General features: G+C 40.4%; 1 protein-coding gene across 1 annotated transcript in view; it reads left to right on the plus strand.

Moving 5' to 3' along the window:
* LOC121856148 (ras-related protein Rap-2b-like) overlaps nt 1-16,945 on the plus strand; it is a 37,816-nt gene extending 20,871 nt beyond the window's left edge. The window contains exons 2-4 of the mRNA XM_042351461.1: nt 5,348-5,521; nt 7,216-7,418; nt 11,546-16,945. Coding sequence (XP_042207395.1) covers nt 5,348-5,521; nt 7,216-7,418; nt 11,546-11,824 — 656 coding nt within the window. The 3' untranslated portion in view covers nt 11,825-16,945. The remainder of the gene's footprint in view (nt 1-5,347; nt 5,522-7,215; nt 7,419-11,545) is intronic.
* Nucleotides 16,946-21,553: the final 4,608 nt, after the last annotated feature.

Here is a 21,553-nt window from a genome sequence, read left to right on the forward strand (position 1 = left end):
TCCTCACACACTTCCTCTCCTCACACCTCTCCTTCCTCCTCACACACGCCCCTTTCCCTCCCTCACACGCCTCCCTCCCTCCCTCACACGCCCTCCTCACACTTCCTTCTCCCCCCACACGCCCTGCCTCCCTCACACTCCCCTCCTCCTCACACCCCCCTCCTTCCCTCACACTTCCTTCCTCCCCTCACACGCCCCCTCCCCTCACACCCCCTCCTCACACGCCCCTCCCTCTCCTCACACGCCCTCCTCCCCACGCCCTCACACGCCCTCCCTCACACTCCTCCCTGGCCCTCCCCTCACACGCCCTCCCTCCCTCACACTTCCTTCCTCCCTCACACTTCCTTCCTCCCTCACACGCCCTCCCTCCCTCACACGCCCTCCCTCACACGCCCTCCTCTCCTACATCAAAGTAAAGGGAGATATTCGTCTTCGCGCCATTTCTGATTTTCCAATTCCATTCCAATTTTATTCTCCTTTTCAATGTTAATTATCAATTTCTCCGCCCTTCTTCTCTCCTCTTTCATCGTCGGTTTTCCATTCCATCGTTCTTTCACATCCAATCAACTTACATATAAATGAAGTTATAACACCCGGTCTGCTGTCTTACGGCCAATTACTGGCAAGTAAATATAACGCCATCACCTACAGTGGCCAATCACTAGCAAGTATGTATGACGTCATCAATTACAATGGCCAATCACTAGCAAGTAAATGTGACGCCATCACCTACAGTGGCCAATCACTAGCAAGTAAATGTGACGCCATCACCTACAGTGGCCAATCACTAACAAGTAAATGTGACGTCATCACCTACAGTGGCCAATCACTAGCAAGTAAATGTGACGCCATCACCTACAGTGGCCAATCACTAACAAGTAAATGTGACGTCATCACCTACAATGGCCAATCACCCGCAAGTAAATATGACGTCACCGATCGTCTTGACTATGTATCTGGATTGACGAATACGACATCTTCACTGACAGTAACCACTCATGACGAAGGAAACATATGACGTCACTAATCGTAAGTGGCATTGCCCTGTGAGTAAATACATGACGTAACCTAAATCATGAAAGCCAATCACCGTAGAGTTAATACAAGACATATTACCTGTGGGTCTACATATGACGGCACCAGACACAGGAGCCAATCACCGTCGAGGAAATACATGACTCCTAAACGAGGCAGTTACAGGAGCCAATCACCATCGAGTACATAGAAAACGTCACTAAGCATGAAAGACGGAAGAGCCAATCACCATCGGGTAAATACATGACGTCACTTATCTGGACTTCACGGGAGCCAATCACCATCGGGTAAATACATGACGTCACTTATCTGGACTTCACGGGAGCCAATCACGGGGAGTAAACACATCATCAAGAGAAAAACAAGACAAATTAACGGCTGGCTTCAGTAACAATAAAAACAATTAATAAACAAACAAACAAACAAACAAGAAACCAGCTCCGTCAACAAGGTAAACAATCATATGAACAGAAAACAATGAGGTAATTTTCAACTCACCAATTATCTGCCAGTCAGCGCAGATATTTTTTGAACCCACCAATCAGAGGTTAGCGTAATTATGACGTCACTAGATTTACCTGCAAGTACAGAGAGATAATTTTTAAAACCACCAATTAGAAAACAGTAAAGGAATGACGTCACTGAGCATCAACAAATCATAACATACATACTTGAATCCACCAATCAGTTAACAGTAAAATAATGACGTCACTGAGCATCTACAAATCATAACAGATATATACTTGAACCCACCAATCAGTTAACAGTAAAATAATGACGTCACTAAGCATCAACAAATCATAACAGATATATATTTGAACCCACAATCAACTAACAGTAAAATAATGACGTCACTAAGCATCTACAAATCATAACAGATATATATTTGAACCCACAATCAGTTAACAGTAAAATAATGACGTCACTAAGCATCAACAAATCATAACAGATATATATTTGAACCCACAATCAACTAACAGTAAAATATGACGTCACTAGCATCTACAAATCATAACAGATATATATTTGAACCCACCAATCAGTTAACAGTAAAATAATGACGTCACTAAGCATCTACAAATCATAACGAATATATTTGAACCCACCAATCAACTAACAGTAAAATAATGACGTCACTAAGCATCTACAAATCATAACAGATATATACTTGAACCCACCAATCAACTAACAGTAAAATAATGACGTCACTTAAGTTAAGACACTCATAGCCAATCAAGTTGCGACTCTTTCAGGAAATAACCCTTTGATAATTTCGCTTCAGTTGTCCCATAAATTATAACTCAACATAAGTTATCTCGTTAGTGTCATTGAGGAAGGTACACACACACACACACACACACACACACACACACACCTACACACACACACACACACACACACACACACACACACACACACACACACACACACACACACACACACACACACACACACACACACACACACACACACACACACACACACACACACACACACCTACACACACACACACACACACACACACACACCTACACACACACACCTACACACACATCTACACCTACACGCGCCTGGATCTTGTTGACTCTGAGGTTAATGAGGTAAGGTGTGTGTGTGTGTGTGTGTGTGTGTGTGTGTGTGAAAATACCACCTTTTTCCCTATAAATATCTCTCACTTCATGAATAAATGAATAAAATATCACCTTATGCATTACAAACTCTCCTCTGTATTTCAATTTCACAAACACAAAAACAATTTCCTTTCATAAAAAAAAATAAAACGATTAAAAAAAAACAAAAAAAATCAAAAAAAATTCAACCCACGTGGATAAAAACATTCAGCTTTCTTGATTGGTCGAGAGGAGAGACTCGCGTTCTGATTGGCTGAAAATATTTACCTCTGTCTTCATTGGTTATAGTCGGATGTAAACAAAAGATCTCGTTTCTATTGGTTTAAGTTCTCTGGAATTTTGTTATTTATTTGGGTCCGAGGAGGAAAGAGGGGGAGGGAGAGGGGAGGAGGAGGAGAAAAGGAGGAAGAAAAGAAGAAGAAAGAAACAGGAGATAAAAAGAAGAGAGGTAGGGACAGAGGATGATGATGATGATGAGAGGTAGAGTGGAGGGAGGAGGAAGGAGGGAAGAGGAGGAGGAGGAGGAGGAGAAAGGAGGAAAGAAGAAGGGAGGAGGAGGAGGAGAGAGTGAGTTGGGAATATTATTAGCTTATCCTCTCCTCTCTCTCTCTCTCTCTCTCTCTCTCTTGACCTGACGTAATGACCTTTATGACGTCACTCACCCCCAATTACATGACGAGTAATTCCCATGTGTATCTAATCACCTGCCACTGTATTATGAACGAGGCTTAACGGCCCAACACATTCTCTAACTGGGTGGTTTGTATTGGCTTACGATAGTTCCTGCTAACTACCCTCTCTAACAATCAGTCAATTTATCTTACTAACAAGGGGTTCTGCTAACTACCTCCAGTCATCAGTAGTTATCTTTCTGATTATACAATTCCCTCTTAACTACCCGTAATACAAACAATTCTGTCTGTTAACTACCCTGCGGTAACAATCACCTCTAACGAGTTCAACTACACGACCCAAAACAATCCACCGACTATCTTTCTTGACACGAGTGAACGAGCTGTCTAATGAGGCTCGTTTCTTAACACCCTAATTACCACTTAACAGCCTAATGGTCCTCACTAATGACCCCTGCCTGGAGGTAAGCACAAAACCAGGCAATAGAAACCGAAAGAGCCGGATTGTGTCTTTAACCACGTCTTAGATACACTAAAACGACACCAAAACTACCGAATGACCTTGTTAGACTACCCTGACTATAGTAACAATAAGTAAAGGTGGGTATAATTAACGTGAGTGATTCCCTTATGGATGCCAAGGTGAAGTACACAGAATGTTTTGGAACTATGTAATATCTGTATGTTCGTGCATCCGTCCGTCTGTCTGTTTGTCTACGCTCTATGGGGTAAACTAATGGAGTAAGAATGTTCATATTTGGTAAGCATGTCGCCCTTAAGAATGCCAAGGTCAAGTTCGAATATGAAGGTCACTGGTCTAATACTGTGTCTGTCCGTCTGTTTGTCCACGCTCTATGGGGTAAACTAATGGAGTAAGAATGTTCATATTTGGTAAGAATGTCGCCCTTAAGAATGCCAAGGTCAAGTTCGAATATGAAGGTCACTGGTTTAATACAGTCTGTCTATCTGTCTGTCTCTGGGTGTAGATAATTGGGTGATTAGCTTCCCTGGTAATGTGTTTACTGGTGTTTACAGAATCAATGTGCCACATGTTGGAGCTCCTGACACCTCATGACTCATCCATTACAGTGCCACATCTTCTCATCCACCACAGTGCCACATCTTCTCATCCATCACAGTGCCACACCTACTCCTCCACCCCAGTGACACAACTCATCCATCACAGTGCCACACCACCTCATCCACCACAGTGCCACATCTTCTTATCCACCACAGTGCCACACCTCATCCACCAGTGCCACACCACCTCATCCACCACAGTGCCACACCACCTCCTCCCACCACAGTGCCACACCTCATCCACCAGTGCCACACCACCTCCCCACCACAGTGCCACACCACCTCATCCACAGTGCCACATCTTATCCACCACAGTGCCACTCATCCACCAGTGCCACACCACCTCATCCACGACAGTGCCACATCACCTCATCCACCACAGTGCCACATCACCTCATCCACCACAGTGCCACACCACCTCATCCACCACAGTGCCACACCCCATAACTCATCCAAACTCCCACTAACGACCTTCAACAAACTTTCCCTCACCACTAACGAGCGTGAACTAGTTAGCTGACAGCTCGTTCCACTTGCCACAGATCTTGGACATAATGGGGTTACTCTCATCATCCTAATACCCCTTAATGACCAATGGTTATGTAATTACACTCTCTAACAACCCACTAATTACTTTATAGATGGTTTGTAGAAGGATAATTACTATTTAACTAATCTTGAAAATTCCTAATAACTCCCATTAAATTATATGACCTTGAATTAACCTAAATAACCTCTAATTGCCTTGTTAACCCTACAAATGATTATATACTAACCTATATGACCTCTTAACCTCACGTGACCTCTAACCACCTTGTATAACCCCAAACTACTACACGTGACCTCTAACTAACTTATATGACCTCTTAACCTCACGTGACCTCTAACCACCTTGTATAACCCCAAACTACTACACGTGACCTCTAACTACCTTACATAACCTCTAATGACCTGTTATCTACCTTCCAGATGGGTTGTTTCACTCGCTGGAGATCCTGGACACGTCAGGGTCACACTGTTTCCCGGCCATGAGGGAACTATCCATCAGGTCAGGTCGCGCCTTCGTTATAACCTTTGCGGTCAACAACGAACAGAGTTTCTACGAGGCCCAGGCGCTGTGGAACCTAATTAGCGAAGTCAAAGGTGAGGTTAGGTTAGGTTAAGGATTAGGTTAGGTTTTGGTTAGGTCAGATTTGGTGATGTTAGGTTAGGTTACGTTAGGTTTTGGTTAGGTTAGGTTAGGAGAATGGGGTAGGAGTCGGGGTGGTTAGTTTTGGGGAAGGGGAGAAGAGGGAGGGTGGTGATGGTAGGGAGGAGGAGGAGGAGGGAGGAGGAGGAGGAGGAGGAGGAGGAGGAGGAGGAGGAGGAGGAGGAGGAGGTCAACTATATGCGGGACTGGGTTGACTCTCTCTTCTCTTCTCCCTGTCAATATATAGCTCTCTCTTCCTCTTTCTTCCTCCATCGCCCTCCCTCCCTCTCACCTTCACTCTCTCTCACCTTCCCTCTTTCACCCCTCCCCCCTCTTCCTTTCCACCACACACCATCAATACATCGCCTCCTTACCTATTCTCCCTCCCCTTTCTCCCTCTCACCCTCCCTCCCTCTCACCCTCCCTCCCTCCCTCTCCCCCTCCCTCCCTCCCTCCTCCCTCTCCCTCCCTCTCACCCTCCCTCCTTCCTCTCATCTGTACAACACACCTGATACTCTCTCAATTAGGTGAAAGTGTCAGGTGAAGGTGTCAGGGAAGGTGTCAGGTGAAAGTGTCAGATAATAGTGTCAGGTGAAAGTGTCAGATAATAGTGTCGTGAAGTGTAGTTCAGGTGAAGGTGTCAGGTGAAAGTGTCAGGTGAAAGTGTCAGGTGAAGGTGTCAGGTGAAGGTGTCAGGTTCGGTATGATGTAAAGTGTCAACAAAAATATTACAGTATATAAACATTTATTTTATTTTAATTCTTTACTGATTCTTTCCTGCTATGACAAGGTGGTGGCGACACACACACACACACACACACACACACACACACACACACACACACACACACACAGCTAACACCATATCCTAAATTAAAAACAACACGACTGTCACCACCACTCAGGACTGTCACCACCACTCAGGACTGTCACCACCACTCAGGACTGTCACCACCCACTACCTCCCGAGCGGTCGAGAGCCCTTGTTGACAGCGTGTCCTGGACTGTCTATATTACATTGTTTATATACCTGGATTTTCTCTTTACACGTGAAATCATTGTAAACTTAGATGACGATTTTACTGTCTGTCTGTCTGTCTGTCTGTCTGTCTGTCTGTCTGTATATCATTCAGCTCTCTCTCTCTCTCTCTTCTCTCTCTCTCTCTCTCTCTCTCTCTCTCTCACACTGTATTTTTCTTTACCCATGGCCGACAGGTACATCAATATAATGGCAGGTGCGTTAATTACATTACTTGAGGCGGTGGATACTGGGGGTGGAGAGGGGTGAGATAAAGGGAGAAAGAGGAGATGGGGAAGGAGGAAGGGGAATATATTGGAAGGGTAGGAGGGAGGAAGAGATGATGAAGGAATAGACAGAAGGGTGAGAGGAATGGGTAGGTGAGAGGAATGATGAGTGAGGGAGGAGGGAGAGTGAGGGAAGGGGAGAGGAGGGAGAGGGAAGGGGAGAGGAGGGAGAGGGGAAGGGAGGTGGTGAGCGAGGGGAGGGAGGTTAATTTCCTTGTATGACACACACACACACACACACACACACACACACACACACACATGGTCTGACTATTGTTGGTGGAGGTGATCTCTCTCTCTCTCTCTCTCTCTCTTATTAACAACTCTCTCTCTCTCTCACCAGGGCTAGACAACGTACCCTCCGTATTAGTGGGTAACAAGGTTGACCTCTCGGGTGAACGGGAGGTCAGCTGGGAGGAGGCCAACGCTTACGCCACAGAGGTCATGCCTGCCGCCTATGTGGGAACTTCGGCCAAGTACAACCTAAATGTCACCCTCGTCTTCAAGGAGCTGCTCGTCTTGACCTTCGGCATCGGCAAGGACGAGGTGAGGTTCAAGGACGAGGTTGAAGTGTGAGGTTAGGTGCTTGAGTGAGTGTTTGAGTGTGAGGTTGAGTGTTTGAGTGTGAGGTTGGGTATTTGAGTGTGAGGTTGAGTGGTTGAGTGTGAGGTTAGTGTTGGGTGTGAGGTTGAGTGGTTGAGTGTGAGGTTGAGTGGTTTGGTGTGAGGTTGAGTGTTTGAGTGTGAGGAGTGGTTGAGTGTGAGAGAGAGAAAAGAAGAGAGAGAGAGAGAGAGAGAGAGAGAGACTATCCTTACTGACGCGCGTTACCTCATATTTCTAATACTTCTCTCTATATATCCTCTCTCCTGTTATTCCTCCTCCACTTTCCTTCCCACCTTCTCTTCCACTTCAATCTCCTCCTTCCTTCCCTTCCCTCCTACTCTTCTTCCTCCTCCTCCTCCTCTTCTTCCTCCTCCCCTCTTCCACCTCCCCTCTTCCCTCCCCTCTTCCACTTCTTCCTCTACCTCGTGAATCAGCAAATAACTTATTGTGAAACGTCAACCAGCACAACACACACACACACACACACACACACACACACACACACACACACACACACACACACACACACACACACACACACACACCAGCCACTCGAGGTTCTTCCACTTATAAATTGTGTTTTGGTTTGGCGTCTACACATGATGCAACGAGGCGGAAAGATTGATGGAAGGGCATTTGGGTAGGGGGGAGGGAGGTAGGGTAGGTAAGGGTGAGTAAGGGGTAGGTAAGGGGGTAGGTAAGGGGTAGGTAGGGGTAGGTAAGGGGGTAGGTTAAGGGGTTTTGAGGTGGTAGGGGGGTAGGTAAAGGGGTAGGTAAAGGGGTGAGTAAGGGTAGGTAAAGGGGGATAGGTAAGGGGATAGGTAGGGATAGGTGAGGGGATAGGAGGGATGAGGGAGTGGATGGATGGATGTCTCTTTCTCTCCCTTTCTTCTCCTACTGTCTGTTTGTCTCTGATTCTCATTATGTGTATCTACGAGGAAAAGAGAGAGAGAGAGAGAGAGAGAGAGAGAGAGAGAGAGAGAGGAGAGAGAGAGAGAATAGAGAGAGAGAGAGATAAAAGAAAGGAAATTAGAAAACAAAGGAGAATGAAAGTGTGCAGGAGAGAGGAGGGAGAGAGAACGAGGTAGAAAATCCCTTGTACAAACTCACTCCCACTCTTGTACACACACACACCCACTCACCAAACTCTCCCGGCAAACAAACAAAACACACAAAACAACGAAAACAAACACACAAACACTTCATTCCTTCCTCTCTCGTGATGTTTCGATTTAATTGGACTTTACAAAACAAAGAAACAAATATTTAACGCCCACGCACGAACTTCTGGTCAATTTAGAGGAGTTTATCGTGAAATCTTGAAGCGATGGTCATAGAAAACGGGATTCATTAACACCCCAATAACCGACCTCTGTAAATATTGTAGAAAATGGAGATGTGTAAATAATGACTAGTGTATTTTACGAACTTTCCAAGGGTAAATTATTATTATTATTATTATTATTATTATTATTATTATTATTATTATTATTATTTTTTTTTTTTTTTTTTTATTATTATGGTTATTATTATTATTATTATTATTATTATTATTATTATTATTATTATTTGTCTCTCTCTCTCTCTCTCTCTCTCCCATCTTTTCTCCTCCTCCTTCCCACTCTTCCTCTCCTCTCCTCCCTCCTCCCTCTCCTCCTCTCTGCCCTCTCCTCCTCCCCCTCTCTTCTTCCCCCACTCCTCCCTCTCCGCCAACGCCCACACAACACACACTCACTATTGATACAGACAATATTACCTGCCGCGGGCTGCAACTCCTGGAGGGGAGGGGGAGGGGGGTGGGTGGGGGAGGGGGTGGTGGGGGAGGGAGGGGTGGGGGAGGAGGTGGAGGTAGAGGAGAAGGAGGAGGGAGAAGGAAAAAACAGAAGAGGAAGAGGAGGTACAAGAAAAAGAGGAGAAGGGAAGGAGGAAAGAGAGAGGAATACCAAGATGATGACGAAAAAAGAATGCAAAAAGGAGAGAGAGAGAGAGAGAGAGAGAGAGAGAGTCATTGGTCCATAGGTAAATATTATCCTTCCAACACGACAGGACCAACTACACTACAGGAGGAATAACATGTCGACACACACACACACACACACACACACACACACACACACACACACACACACACACTAACGAGTTAAATCAATTTGTTTTTCTTTTAACTTTTTTCGAAAATATTTAAAAATGGTACGAGTATCCAGCAGTGACAGACAGACAGACAGACAGACAGACAGGGTTATAATTATCAAATCATTCCCGTATCGTGGTTCACTAGTCACGTGTACAGTATATATTTAGGCATAACAACCTAACTAGTTCTCCAGCCAAATTGAGTTATTTTCCTAACTCATATCTACCAACCAGGTGTCTTTAGTCATTAACCCACAAATAAATAAAATAAATAAATAAAAATAATTCCAGCCGAAAATACACATCTGCTTAATTAGAAGTGTTGAGTAAAGACATTTTTTACCTGTTGATTTGTATGTAAAAACTTATTAAAAAAGAGTTAAGTAAATTATGCTACCAGGCTCATGATATACCCAGCTGAGAGGCAGAGATCTGTCGTCACGTGTGTTTGTTTACATGTGATCAGCTGAGAGGCAGAGATCTGTCGTCACGTGTGTTTGTTTACATGTGATCAGCTGAGAGGCAGAGATCTGTCGTCACGTGTGTTTGTTTACATGTGATCAGCTGAGAGGCAGAGATCTGTCGTCACGTGTGTGTTTGTTTACATGTGATCAGCTGAGAGGCAGAGATCTGTCGTCACGTGTGTTTGTTTACATGTGATCAGCTGAGAGGCAGAGATCTGTCGTCACGTGTTTGTTTACATGTGATCAGCTGAGAGGCAGAGATCTGTCGTCACGTGTGTTTGTTTACATGTGATCAGCTGAGAGGCAGAGATCTGTCGTCACGTGTGTTTGTTTACATGTGATCAGCTGAGAGGCAGAGATCTGTCGTCACGTGTGTTTGTTTACATGTGATCAGCTAGAGGCAGGCGCGTCAACAATCACCAGTGATCCTAGATCCTTGTTCACCCTCTTACGATCGTTCCTGAAAGGTGGGGAGGGAGGGGAGGGGAAAAGGGGGGGGGCAGAGGAAAGAGGAGGAAAGGGGAGAGGAGAGGGGGATTAGGAGGGTAAGGGAGAGGAAAGGGAGGGTATAAGGATCAGGAGGGATTGTGGGGATGAGGGCGGCGTGGACATCAGATCTAGGTATCACTTGAAAAAAAAATCGTCTTTAGAGAATTATGTTGCGTGTGTGTGTGTGTGTGTGTGTGTGTGTGTGTGTGTGTGTGTGTGTGTGTGTAGTCTAAACCTGTCTGTCTATCTGTCCTGAAAAGTCTGATACACCAATTGTTCATCGTGCATCATCTGTGTTTCTTAGCACTTATCATGTTATTATCTGTCCTATCACGCCTCCTCTTTGTTCCTATCACGCCTCCCTCTCTGTTCCTATCACGCCTCCCTCTCTGTTCCGATCACGCCTCCTCTCTCTGTTCCTTTCCGCCTCTGTTCCTATCACGCCTCCTCTCTGTTCCCATCACGCCTCCTCACTGTTCCTATCACGCCTCTCTGTTCCTATCACTCTCTCTGTTCCTATCACGCCTCCCTATCTGTTCCTATCACGCCTCCTCTCTGTTCCCATCACGCCTCCTCACTGTTCCTATCACGCCTCCTCTCTGTTCCTATCACGCCTCCCTCTCTGTTCCTATCACGCCTCCTCTCTGTTCCTATCATGCCTCCCTCTGTTCCTATCACGCCTCCTCTCTGTTCCTATCACGCCTCCCTCTCTGTTCCTATCACGCCTTCCTCTCTGTTCCTATCGCCTCCCTCTCTGTTCCTATCATGCCTCCTCTCTGTTCCTTACGCCTCCCTCTGTTCCCATCACGCCTCCCTCTCTGTTCCTATCACGCCTTCCTCCTATCACGCCTCCCTGTCTGTTCCCATCACGCCTCCCTGTTCCTATCACGCCTCCCTCACTGTTCCTATCACGCCTCCCTCTCTGTTCCTATCACGCCTCTGTTCCCACAATAACCAAGTGTCTCTTTCTCTCTCCCTCTACAGAAGAAGGAGAGGCGAGGCTCCAGGATTCGCATGTCCCTTAGCGATCTCTCCATCACCTCCCGAAGAAAGTCATCAGGAGCCATGTCCACTGCGTCAGGAGCCACGCTGGCCACGGTGTCCGGTATCTCCCGCACCGGCAGCGCCCTCAGTGACGACACCCCCGACGACGAGAATGCTAATAAATCGTCCTCGTCAGTAGTGAAGAACGCAAGTGCCAGCGACAACAACGGGGCCACCAGGAGACACAGCCTGAAGCAGGAGAAGTGTGTCATACTGTAGAGCGGTTCCTTAGTGTATAGCAAGTGCATAGCAAGTGTATAGCAAGTGCATAGCAGGTGTATAGCAAGTGCATAGCAGGTGTATAGCACGTGGATAGCAGGTATACAGAACGTGCATAGCAAGCGCATAGCAGGAATATATATCACGTGCATAGGAGGTGTATAGCACGTACATAGCAAGTACATAGCAGGTGTAATGCGTAACAAGTGTCTAGCACGCGTTTAGCAAAGCCATAGCACGTATTTAGTAGGGGCATAGCACGCACATAGCAGGTGTAATGCGTTAACAAGTGTATAGCACGTGCTTAGTTGGGTTATAACACGTGCATAGAAAGTCGCGTATAGCAGGAATGCAGCACGTGTACAGAAGGCGTATAGCGAGGGTGTATGGAGGGTATAGCAAAGGTATAGCAGATATAAAAGGAATAAACCCCGCAATAACGACCTAACCTCAGGGTACCGCCAACAACAAGAGGTTCCATCTTCTCTCCCACAACACTCACCTAACCTCAACGCCAGACGAATGATCGCTCGCCTCTTACCAACACAAACCAACTGAGACTGGCAGACAAAGTACTTTCGTGAACAAAGAACAACAACAACGAGACTAAGAACAAATAGTTTTATCATCTTAGACAAAAGTTTAGAAATTAATGATAAAAATCGATGCATAACATAAATACTGATGAACAAGTGAACAAAATATGAACAAGTGAACAAAATATATCATTTTCTTGAGTGACATAAGTGAAAAAAAAATGAAAAGTATGAAATATTCTGAAGAACAAAGAACAACGCTTGCTATGATCATGAAAATATAGAAAATACATTAAAAAAAATAGTGATTATGACCATTAATAAAGATAATATAATATGGTATTGAAGTGAAGTGAAAAAAAAAAATTCTTCAATCATAAAAAATGGACGAGTCAAACTTATAGAAAACCTGATCAAACACCAAAACAATTATATGAACAATAACTCCTGTATATCACGAGAAATATTAGTGTTTGTTAGTTAATACTGTAGATAAAATTATATATATATATATATATAGTCTATAGCCTTCTCCCTGATATATATTAAAAAATTACTCTTTTTTTTTGTAACGAGAAACTTATATCGAGAATATATTGCAGTCTTCCCCCCCTCCTCTTAATATACGACCTAACAGTAATGAAAATGAGTGTCCACAATATTTTCACGCTTGCTGCTTTTACGTTCAACAATTTTACCCTAAAAAGACGATTCTTTCCCCAATAAATATAAGAGAAATAAGAGCAATAATATATCTTAAATTTTCATCCACTCAAGAGGATTCAAGAGTAATTTATGGGATTTTTAAAAGGTGTTGAATAGTGTTAAAAAGGTGTCGTGTTGTGTTTGCCATCTTGAGCGTATACTCTTAGAGAATTTATACAACTAACAAGTAATTGATGCTATTTTGTATCATGTTAAAGGTTTTATACACATAGTTTTAAAAAAAGATTATTTCTCATTTATAATTTTTTTTTGAATAATGAAAAATAAAATATCAAATACTTTCCACCACTACAAAATAATTCTTGTCACACAGGAAGGAATTTAAACTCTTAATTATACCGTAAAGTCTATTTTAATTTCCACAAAGAATATTTATGAGAAAGAAACAAATAAACTCCCATAAAATAAGAATACTGAATCACATCGGCCAAAATAATATAAATAATAATATCGTTAACACGGAAATATAATAAGGAATATTTCGCTTGGTATCGCCTTTCCCGCGTCACAGATAGCAGTCAGAGATATCGACATAGTTATACAAATATATACATAAATATACATCGATGTAGGAATTAATTAGTAAGTTAATGAGATTTATAATTAAAGTGAGATTATATACATCAATACTTGAATTAAAATCTATGTATATATAAGTGTATTTCAATGATTATCTAATTCTGTATATTTTCTGTAGGTTAGTTGTCTTTCGTTTTCTTGTATATAATTGAGAAATAAATTCGTTTTGAGGAATAACTTCGATAAATCTTTTTAATATTTTTTTATCTTAAGAATTTAATCCCGAAACGCTTATAAATATTAAAATTTATATATAAAATAATTACACGAATTATATTTTACATTCTCAAAATATATATATCACTAAGAAAAAATTAGTAATAACGAAATGAAATAAAAAAAACAGTCTTTCGATAAATTAATATCAAAATAATTAATGCTAATAATCAAATCAAAATAAGAATTTTTTTCCATTTTATTATTATTATTGTATACGATAAAAATAATAATGCCTTGTACGAGTGCATAGGCATAAATCCGTGTTTATGCCTCCCTCCCCGCCGAGTACATATTGTGAGTGCAGTTTCGAGTGCATAATCAATGGTGCGTATATGAGTACAACTCTTCGATCTGTGTCCAGAGTGCAATATTTGAGTACATGTTTTTCTGACTTGACGCATGGGAGGTATGAGTGAATGTGTGTGTTTGTTTGAGTGCATATCTTGAGTGCATATTAAGCGTTATAAAAGTAATATCCACATAATAATAATAATAATAATAATAATAATAATAATAATAATAATAATAATAATAATAATAATCACAGTAATAATAGATTGCCATATTCAACATAACATTCATATACTCAATAGCAAGACATAGCTAGTTGTGGATAGAAGCTAAAACAAGGGCTATTAACTGGTAGATGAAAAAATTAGATAAAAACTAGAATACGAGACAAAGATGGCGGCTCGTATCAACATGGCCTCAGTAGATGAATGGAATCTACCCATCTATAAATGCTCAAAGTAGATAATTATGCATACGTGTACTAGTTAATACAAACTATACCAATATATGCTTGAGGTAGATATAGTAAATTAACTAGCCACTAGATGCTCAAATTACAGGTGAGAGATAAGGACTGCTTTCACCTTAGCTACCTGACGGATTAAATATATTTAATTTGGTCATATGAGTGTTAAGTCTTCAGATATCTTAGTTCTTGTTCAGCCTAACCTAACCTAACCCCATATGACTTCAAACATACATATATGCTATATATATATTCCCATTCAACTATCTACCAATAAATAGATTGACATACATTATCGTCTACCCATACAAGTAGATGAGAGAATTAATCTACCACAAATATGATCTTAGTAGATATATAAAAAAAATTCATATACACACCTGGTTTGGGAAATTCATTTATATATCAGGTATGAAATCGTGAAAGGAATTTGATAAACAACTCAGGTGTGAAATGAAATACATACCAAATCATATTGAAAACAGATGTTGTAAAATGAACCTTAAAATTGGCACTCAAAATTATGTTAAAATTAATGTTATGATTAGTGTTGAATTCTGTAGTTAAATTAACACCCAAATTGGCACTATTATTGATGTTATTCATGGCACACACACATTAACATTCATATTGGCACTGCAATTGGCACCCTCTGCATAAAAAAATATTCCGTTCTAAACCTGTTGCATTGTTGACTATGATTTTCTAATAATAATAATAATAATAATAATAATAATAATAATAATAATAATAATAATAATAATAACGCAAACTACTATTGTTAATCTACGCCTCTAATAACTTGTTAAGATTTTATATTTAACATGTAAGAATAGTGTATTTAACATGATATTTACAACATGTTAGTTTTTCCTGTATACCACATGTTAATCTGTACCAGTCATGTCTACGTGATAGGGAGATGTGTTTAGAGGCGGAGCTTAAGATACTAGTAAAGGTATCTCATTGGACGATAATGTATAAAGTTGCCAAATACATTTTACTTCTCAATTCTTATTGGTTGGAGACATTGGCAGTGGGCGGAGATTATTGCCAATAAACGAAATTTGTTATATTTGCGAAGATTTTTGATTTGTCGAATATATTAATGATATTTATTCGATATTAATGGAGGTTGTGATTGGTTAGAAAATAATAGTTTTCATTAAGGCTATCCACTGCTATTGGCTACTAGAAGTAAAATGGGGCGGGGTTTATAAAATTTGGTGTTCTGTGATTGGGTGACGGTATTGCTCGAGTTGACAGATGATGTGATATGATAGTATATTATATTTAGTGTACCTCATATAATAATATCTATATTACAGGTGAACCCTTTCTATAGCATAATAACTACAGGTTACAATGAACACTATCACCTTTATAGATTCTAAAACATTGTATTAATCTTAAAAATAAACAAGAAATTAATTAAATAATCATAACTGGCAACTTCATCTCGTGATAGCTGCCATGTTTCTCCATTTAATAAACGTGAACAATAATAATTCTATAATGTATATCACCTAAAGATCAGCCCTCCTTTATATATTACCTCATGATTAAATACTCTAATACTAACCTAACCTAACCTACCCTACCCTACCAGGCAATAGGGTGTTTAATAACCATGGGAACTATACAGGAGGGTGTGTAATCTTCATGTGATCTTACAGTGGGTGTTGATGTTCCTCTCTCTCTCTCTCTCTCCAAGTTAACGAAATAAAACAGATGGACTTTTCTGAAACGTTTCATTTGTATTCTAAAAAAAAGACACAACCTCCAGTTTAATGGTTATCGGGTTACCAAGACACACACACACACACACACACACACACACACACACACACACACACACACACACACACCTGATCGAGCAAAGGTCACACGTTGGCCTATACGTTCACACACACTTATGAGCGAATTTCAAAAAATATCCTACCAAGAAATACATACATACATACATGCAGTACATACATATACATACATACATACATACAAAATAACTATGAATACACCCACAAACACACAAATCAATACAAAATACATAAGGTACCAAACAAAAGTGTATTATATAATTAGACATACAAATATAAAATACAAAGATAAAAAATATAATCATCCGCATCTTATAAAAAAATACTCATATATATATCGACAGACACAAACCAACGATATAATTTATTTTCACACATATGGGTGGCAGCGGTGGGATTGTAAATAGCCTGAATATGACTTGTATAAAAAGCATTATGCACGGAGGAGGAGTGTTATTGTATGATAAACAATAATAACAAGATACAACTTCAGTGTTTCATTGACCCGAGTCCCTTTTAACTGTAAGATTAATATTACGTCATAAAAACAAGTGAGTTAGTGTAGTGTTGATCTTGTGTTGACATTCTCATATATTCTTTGCTTGTTTTTGTAATTTTCTGTCTCTTCTATCCATCATTATCTCTGTGTTTTGTTTATTGCTTTCATTCCCATTTCACCTGTCTGTCTGTCTGTCTGTCAGTTAATTAGCCAATCTATTCACCTTTGTTGTTTTTTATATAACCCAGAGGCATTGTATTCAGTAATGTGCAATGTAAACACTAGTCTCAAGTGTGAATAGGTGTGAGTCAAGTGCGAGTAGGTGTGAGTCAGTGCGAGTAGGTGTGAGTCAAGTGCGAGTAGGTGTGAGTCAAGTGTGAGTAGGTGTGAGTCAAGTGTGAGTAGGTGTGAGTCAAGTGTGTGTGAAAGTCGTAGTACCTGGACAATAGCTCAGGTGTGTTAATTAGTACAATATATAATGATACAGTACAATGATATTAAAACCAAAAACAATAATGATGAGAATAATGATAATGACACCTACAATAATAATAATAATCTATCCACTGAATAATATATATATATATATATACGTATATATATATATATATATATATATATATATATATATATATATATATATATATATATATATATATATATATATATATATATATATATATATATTAAGAATTAAGTACATAAATAAACAAAATAATTAAATAAACACAAACAAGAAAATAATTACTTAAATAAAATAACTTACAAATAAAGTGAAATATAAATAAATTTAAATAAACAAAAAGACAAAAATATAAACGAAAATAAATCAAACTTAACTTAATAAATGAGATGTAAATAATAAATAAAAATAATGAACCAAATAATTAATAAAAAACACAATTATAAAAAAAAAATAAAAAAATAATAAAATAAACTAAAGGCTAAAAGAGTAAATATAAAAATATAAAATTATAAATAAAAATACTAAAATGCTGTAGAGTCCTAAACACTAAGATTATTATTATCATTTTCTGAGATATTTAATGAACCCAGAGTGGCAGGTGAAACAGGTAATGAAAACAAGTCACTGACCCACATCGGGGGGGGGAGCGAAAGTGTAATAATAATAATAATAATAATAATAATAATAATAATAATAATAATAATAATAATAATAATAATAATAATAATAATAACAATAATAATAATAAAGAAATACAAAAATTAAAAAAGGATCAATAGTGAGAAACAATATATGTATGTTGTGTTGTAAGAGAAACAATTGAGACCCCGCAATTGTGTGTAAATGAGGTAGAAAGTCAGATCATTAACCTGGGACTTGGTCACATATGGCAGCAGGGTCTACCATTAGGCAACACATTATGCTTCCAATATCTTCACATAAAGATATTGTTGAGTATGAGTTAAGAGAATATCCATGTAATGTTGACGTTGTGTGGTTCATTTGTGGAAGTGGTTTTAACGTCATGACACCAAAAAAGCCTTTATTCATACCACGTGGCTGAATGGGTGATCCTAAATATAGCTTTGTATCTCGTTGACACGGTAAGCCAATAGAAAACGTATACACCCCACGTCATAAAGATTCTCGTTGAGCATTGGCGGAACATCAGTGACGTCGGTGAAGAATCGATCGTGATTGGATAGAATTTCAGTTGGGTTCATGTGTCGTCATAAAATAGATCAATGGTGATAGGTGACATTTCCGACTAAATCAATGACGCCACATGAATACTTGACGGTGATTGGTAGGTAAAGGTTATGACACAATATGTTGACATAGTGTGTTGTAACAGGTGACAAAACATGTTATTCGGGATCACTAATTAGTCTGTCAGGTGTTTTATGTACTATTTACACCTGTAGGGAAGAGGTAAGGTTTTATTCAGTGACTGGACGTTGAGAGAGAGAGAGAGAGAGTCAAAACCCTACAACACACACACACACACATTTAGAAACTCCACATCACACCTTTCTCCTCCTCCTCCTCCTCCTTCTCCTCCTCTGGGAACTTTCTTTCATACTTTCACCGAGAAATCATCTGTGTGGTATAATGATGCTTTCAATAAATACTTTCTTTTGGTATTTTTGCCTTAAGAAAGTATTTTGACTGGTGGGTGGATTACTTTCTTTATTATTTTGTTTAGAAAGTTACCTATTTAAGCAGTTACTTTCTATAATCCTTTCACTCACTACTTTCACTGATGACGTATCTCGTGACAATCGTAAGGACTGGAGAATTAATTATTTTCTCTTATGCTTTCACTGATAAGTCAACCTAACCAGACACTTTCTTTTTTACTTTCACTGGTAGTCTCACACCTAACCACACACTTTCTTTTATGCTTTCTCACTTAAAATATCCTAACCTAACCTAACTTAGCCGAACCTAACCTCACTTTCTCTCGTGCTTTCACTATAGAACTGTACGTCAGGGTTAGTCCTTTCACTTGAGCTGACTTTCTTTTGCTTCCACTGTCATATTACGTAACATTTGAAAAGAGGTGGCTGGTGACGTCACTATTAGCCATCAATGGATTAAATACCTTATGACGTCAATGTAATGTTTACTTGTCTGCCATTGGATGAAATAACTGATGACGTTAATATTTACTTAACTGTCATTGGACGGAATTTCTGATGACGTCAATGTTTAATTAACTCTCATTGAACGAAATACCTGATGACGTCAATGTTTATTTAACTCTCATTGGACGAAATATCTGATGCCGCCACTTCTACTGACATGTCATTGGTAGAGCTCATCCAATCATATAACGAACTCGAATGAAAGACCAAATTATGACGTCACCGCCTTACGTATACCGACTTAAATGATTGGATAACATGAATTATTACGTCACCAACCTATGTTAATGAGTTCCCTAATTGGATAAAGCTGATGACGCAATGAGTTACATGTTTACACCATTGTCTTCCTGTTCCAAGACTTGTTTACAGCTCAGAGGGGCGTAAATTGTTTATAAAGGCCGCTTGTTAGGGTAGAGAGAGAGAGAGAGAGAGAGAGAGAGAGAGAGAGAGAGAGAGAGAGAGAGAGAGAGAGAGAGAGAGACTTTATGGTCCGGAATTCTTGATGTTCCCTCTCACGGTCATGTATAATGTAATAAAATTTTCAACAACAATAATACACACAATAACAATAACAATAATAATGCAGTAGATGATGATATTTTTTATAATACGAGATGACCCCCCCCCCCACCCCGCTCCCCACACACGCAGAATTACTACCCCGTGATGCCCCTCATAACACCATCTGTGAGGGAGTTACTACACCACGTGTCTGCTGTTCAACACCTCAGCTCACATGATCTACGTGACCTCCACTGTAAACATTAATCTGTATGTTCACTGTGTGTTCCTTCACCTTTCTCTAATGAAGGCTTTTGTTAAACCACCAATGTATGTAATAAGTCATTTATGTCCAATGTAAATTTTTAGCCTTCCAGGCAGAACTTTTCAATAAACCGTTAATTATTACGATTATTATTATTATTACTACACCCATCACACACACGCCCCCAACCCACCCCCCAACACACACCCACACGCCCCCAACACACCCACACGCCCCAACACACCCACACGCCCCAACACACACCCACACGCCCCCAACACACACCCCAGCCCCAACACACACCCACACAACACACACACACGCCCCCAACACACACCCACACGCCCTAATCCCACACACACACCCACACGCCCACCACATACACGCCCACACGCACCCACAGTAAGATAGCCAGGGTCCTTTATCCGATACGAAAAAGTTACTACATGCAGAGATCACAAGGCTCTTACTTGATCCTGATATAAAGATGTTATTATTAGCGAAGGTCAGTGTTATGGTGAGAGAGAGACATTCCTCCTTTTCATATACAAATCCATGAAACACACACACACACACACACACACACACACACACACACACACACACACACACACACACACACACACACATTTTCTGGTTATGGAGACAATATTTACCATTAGTCTGCTGTTAATGGCACTTGGTGGGTTAACACTATTATCCCCCAAGAGGCAAATTTAAAGTCGTTTATTTGACCGTTCTCTCCTCTCTCTCTCTCTCGTTATCTTTCTTTCTATTCCTTCTCTTTCCCTTTATACCCCTCCTCTTATCCTCCATCTCTCCCATTACCTTACCCCCTTCCTCCCTCCTTCCCCCCTCCCTACCCTCTCACCACCCTCACCCCTTCCCCCATTATAAGGTCAAGGTTAAATTTTCCTCCAAGTGGGGAGAAGTGAACTGCGGGTGGCCCTGTCCGTAGATTGTTTGGGTTAAATTTGGTTAGGTTAGGTTGAGATTACGTTAGGTTATGTTGAGGTTAGGTTAGGTTATGTTGAGGTTAGGTTAGATTAAGTTGGGTTAAATTTGGTTAGGTTAGGTTAGATTAAGTTGGGTTAAATTTGGTTAGGTTAGGTTAGTAATTCGTGTGTGACCAACAGTAAGGTGCCAACGTTGTTCTCTCTGACCCCAAGTGACGTGGCACCTGGTGGGTTGTATTTAAGTGAGTGGCATTCAGA

The sequence above is a fragment of the Homarus americanus genome, unplaced genomic scaffold (assembly GCF_018991925.1).
Source record: "Homarus americanus isolate GMGI-L3 unplaced genomic scaffold, GMGI_Hamer_2.0 scaffold59441, whole genome shotgun sequence".
NCBI lineage: Eukaryota > Metazoa > Arthropoda > Malacostraca > Decapoda > Nephropidae > Homarus > Homarus americanus.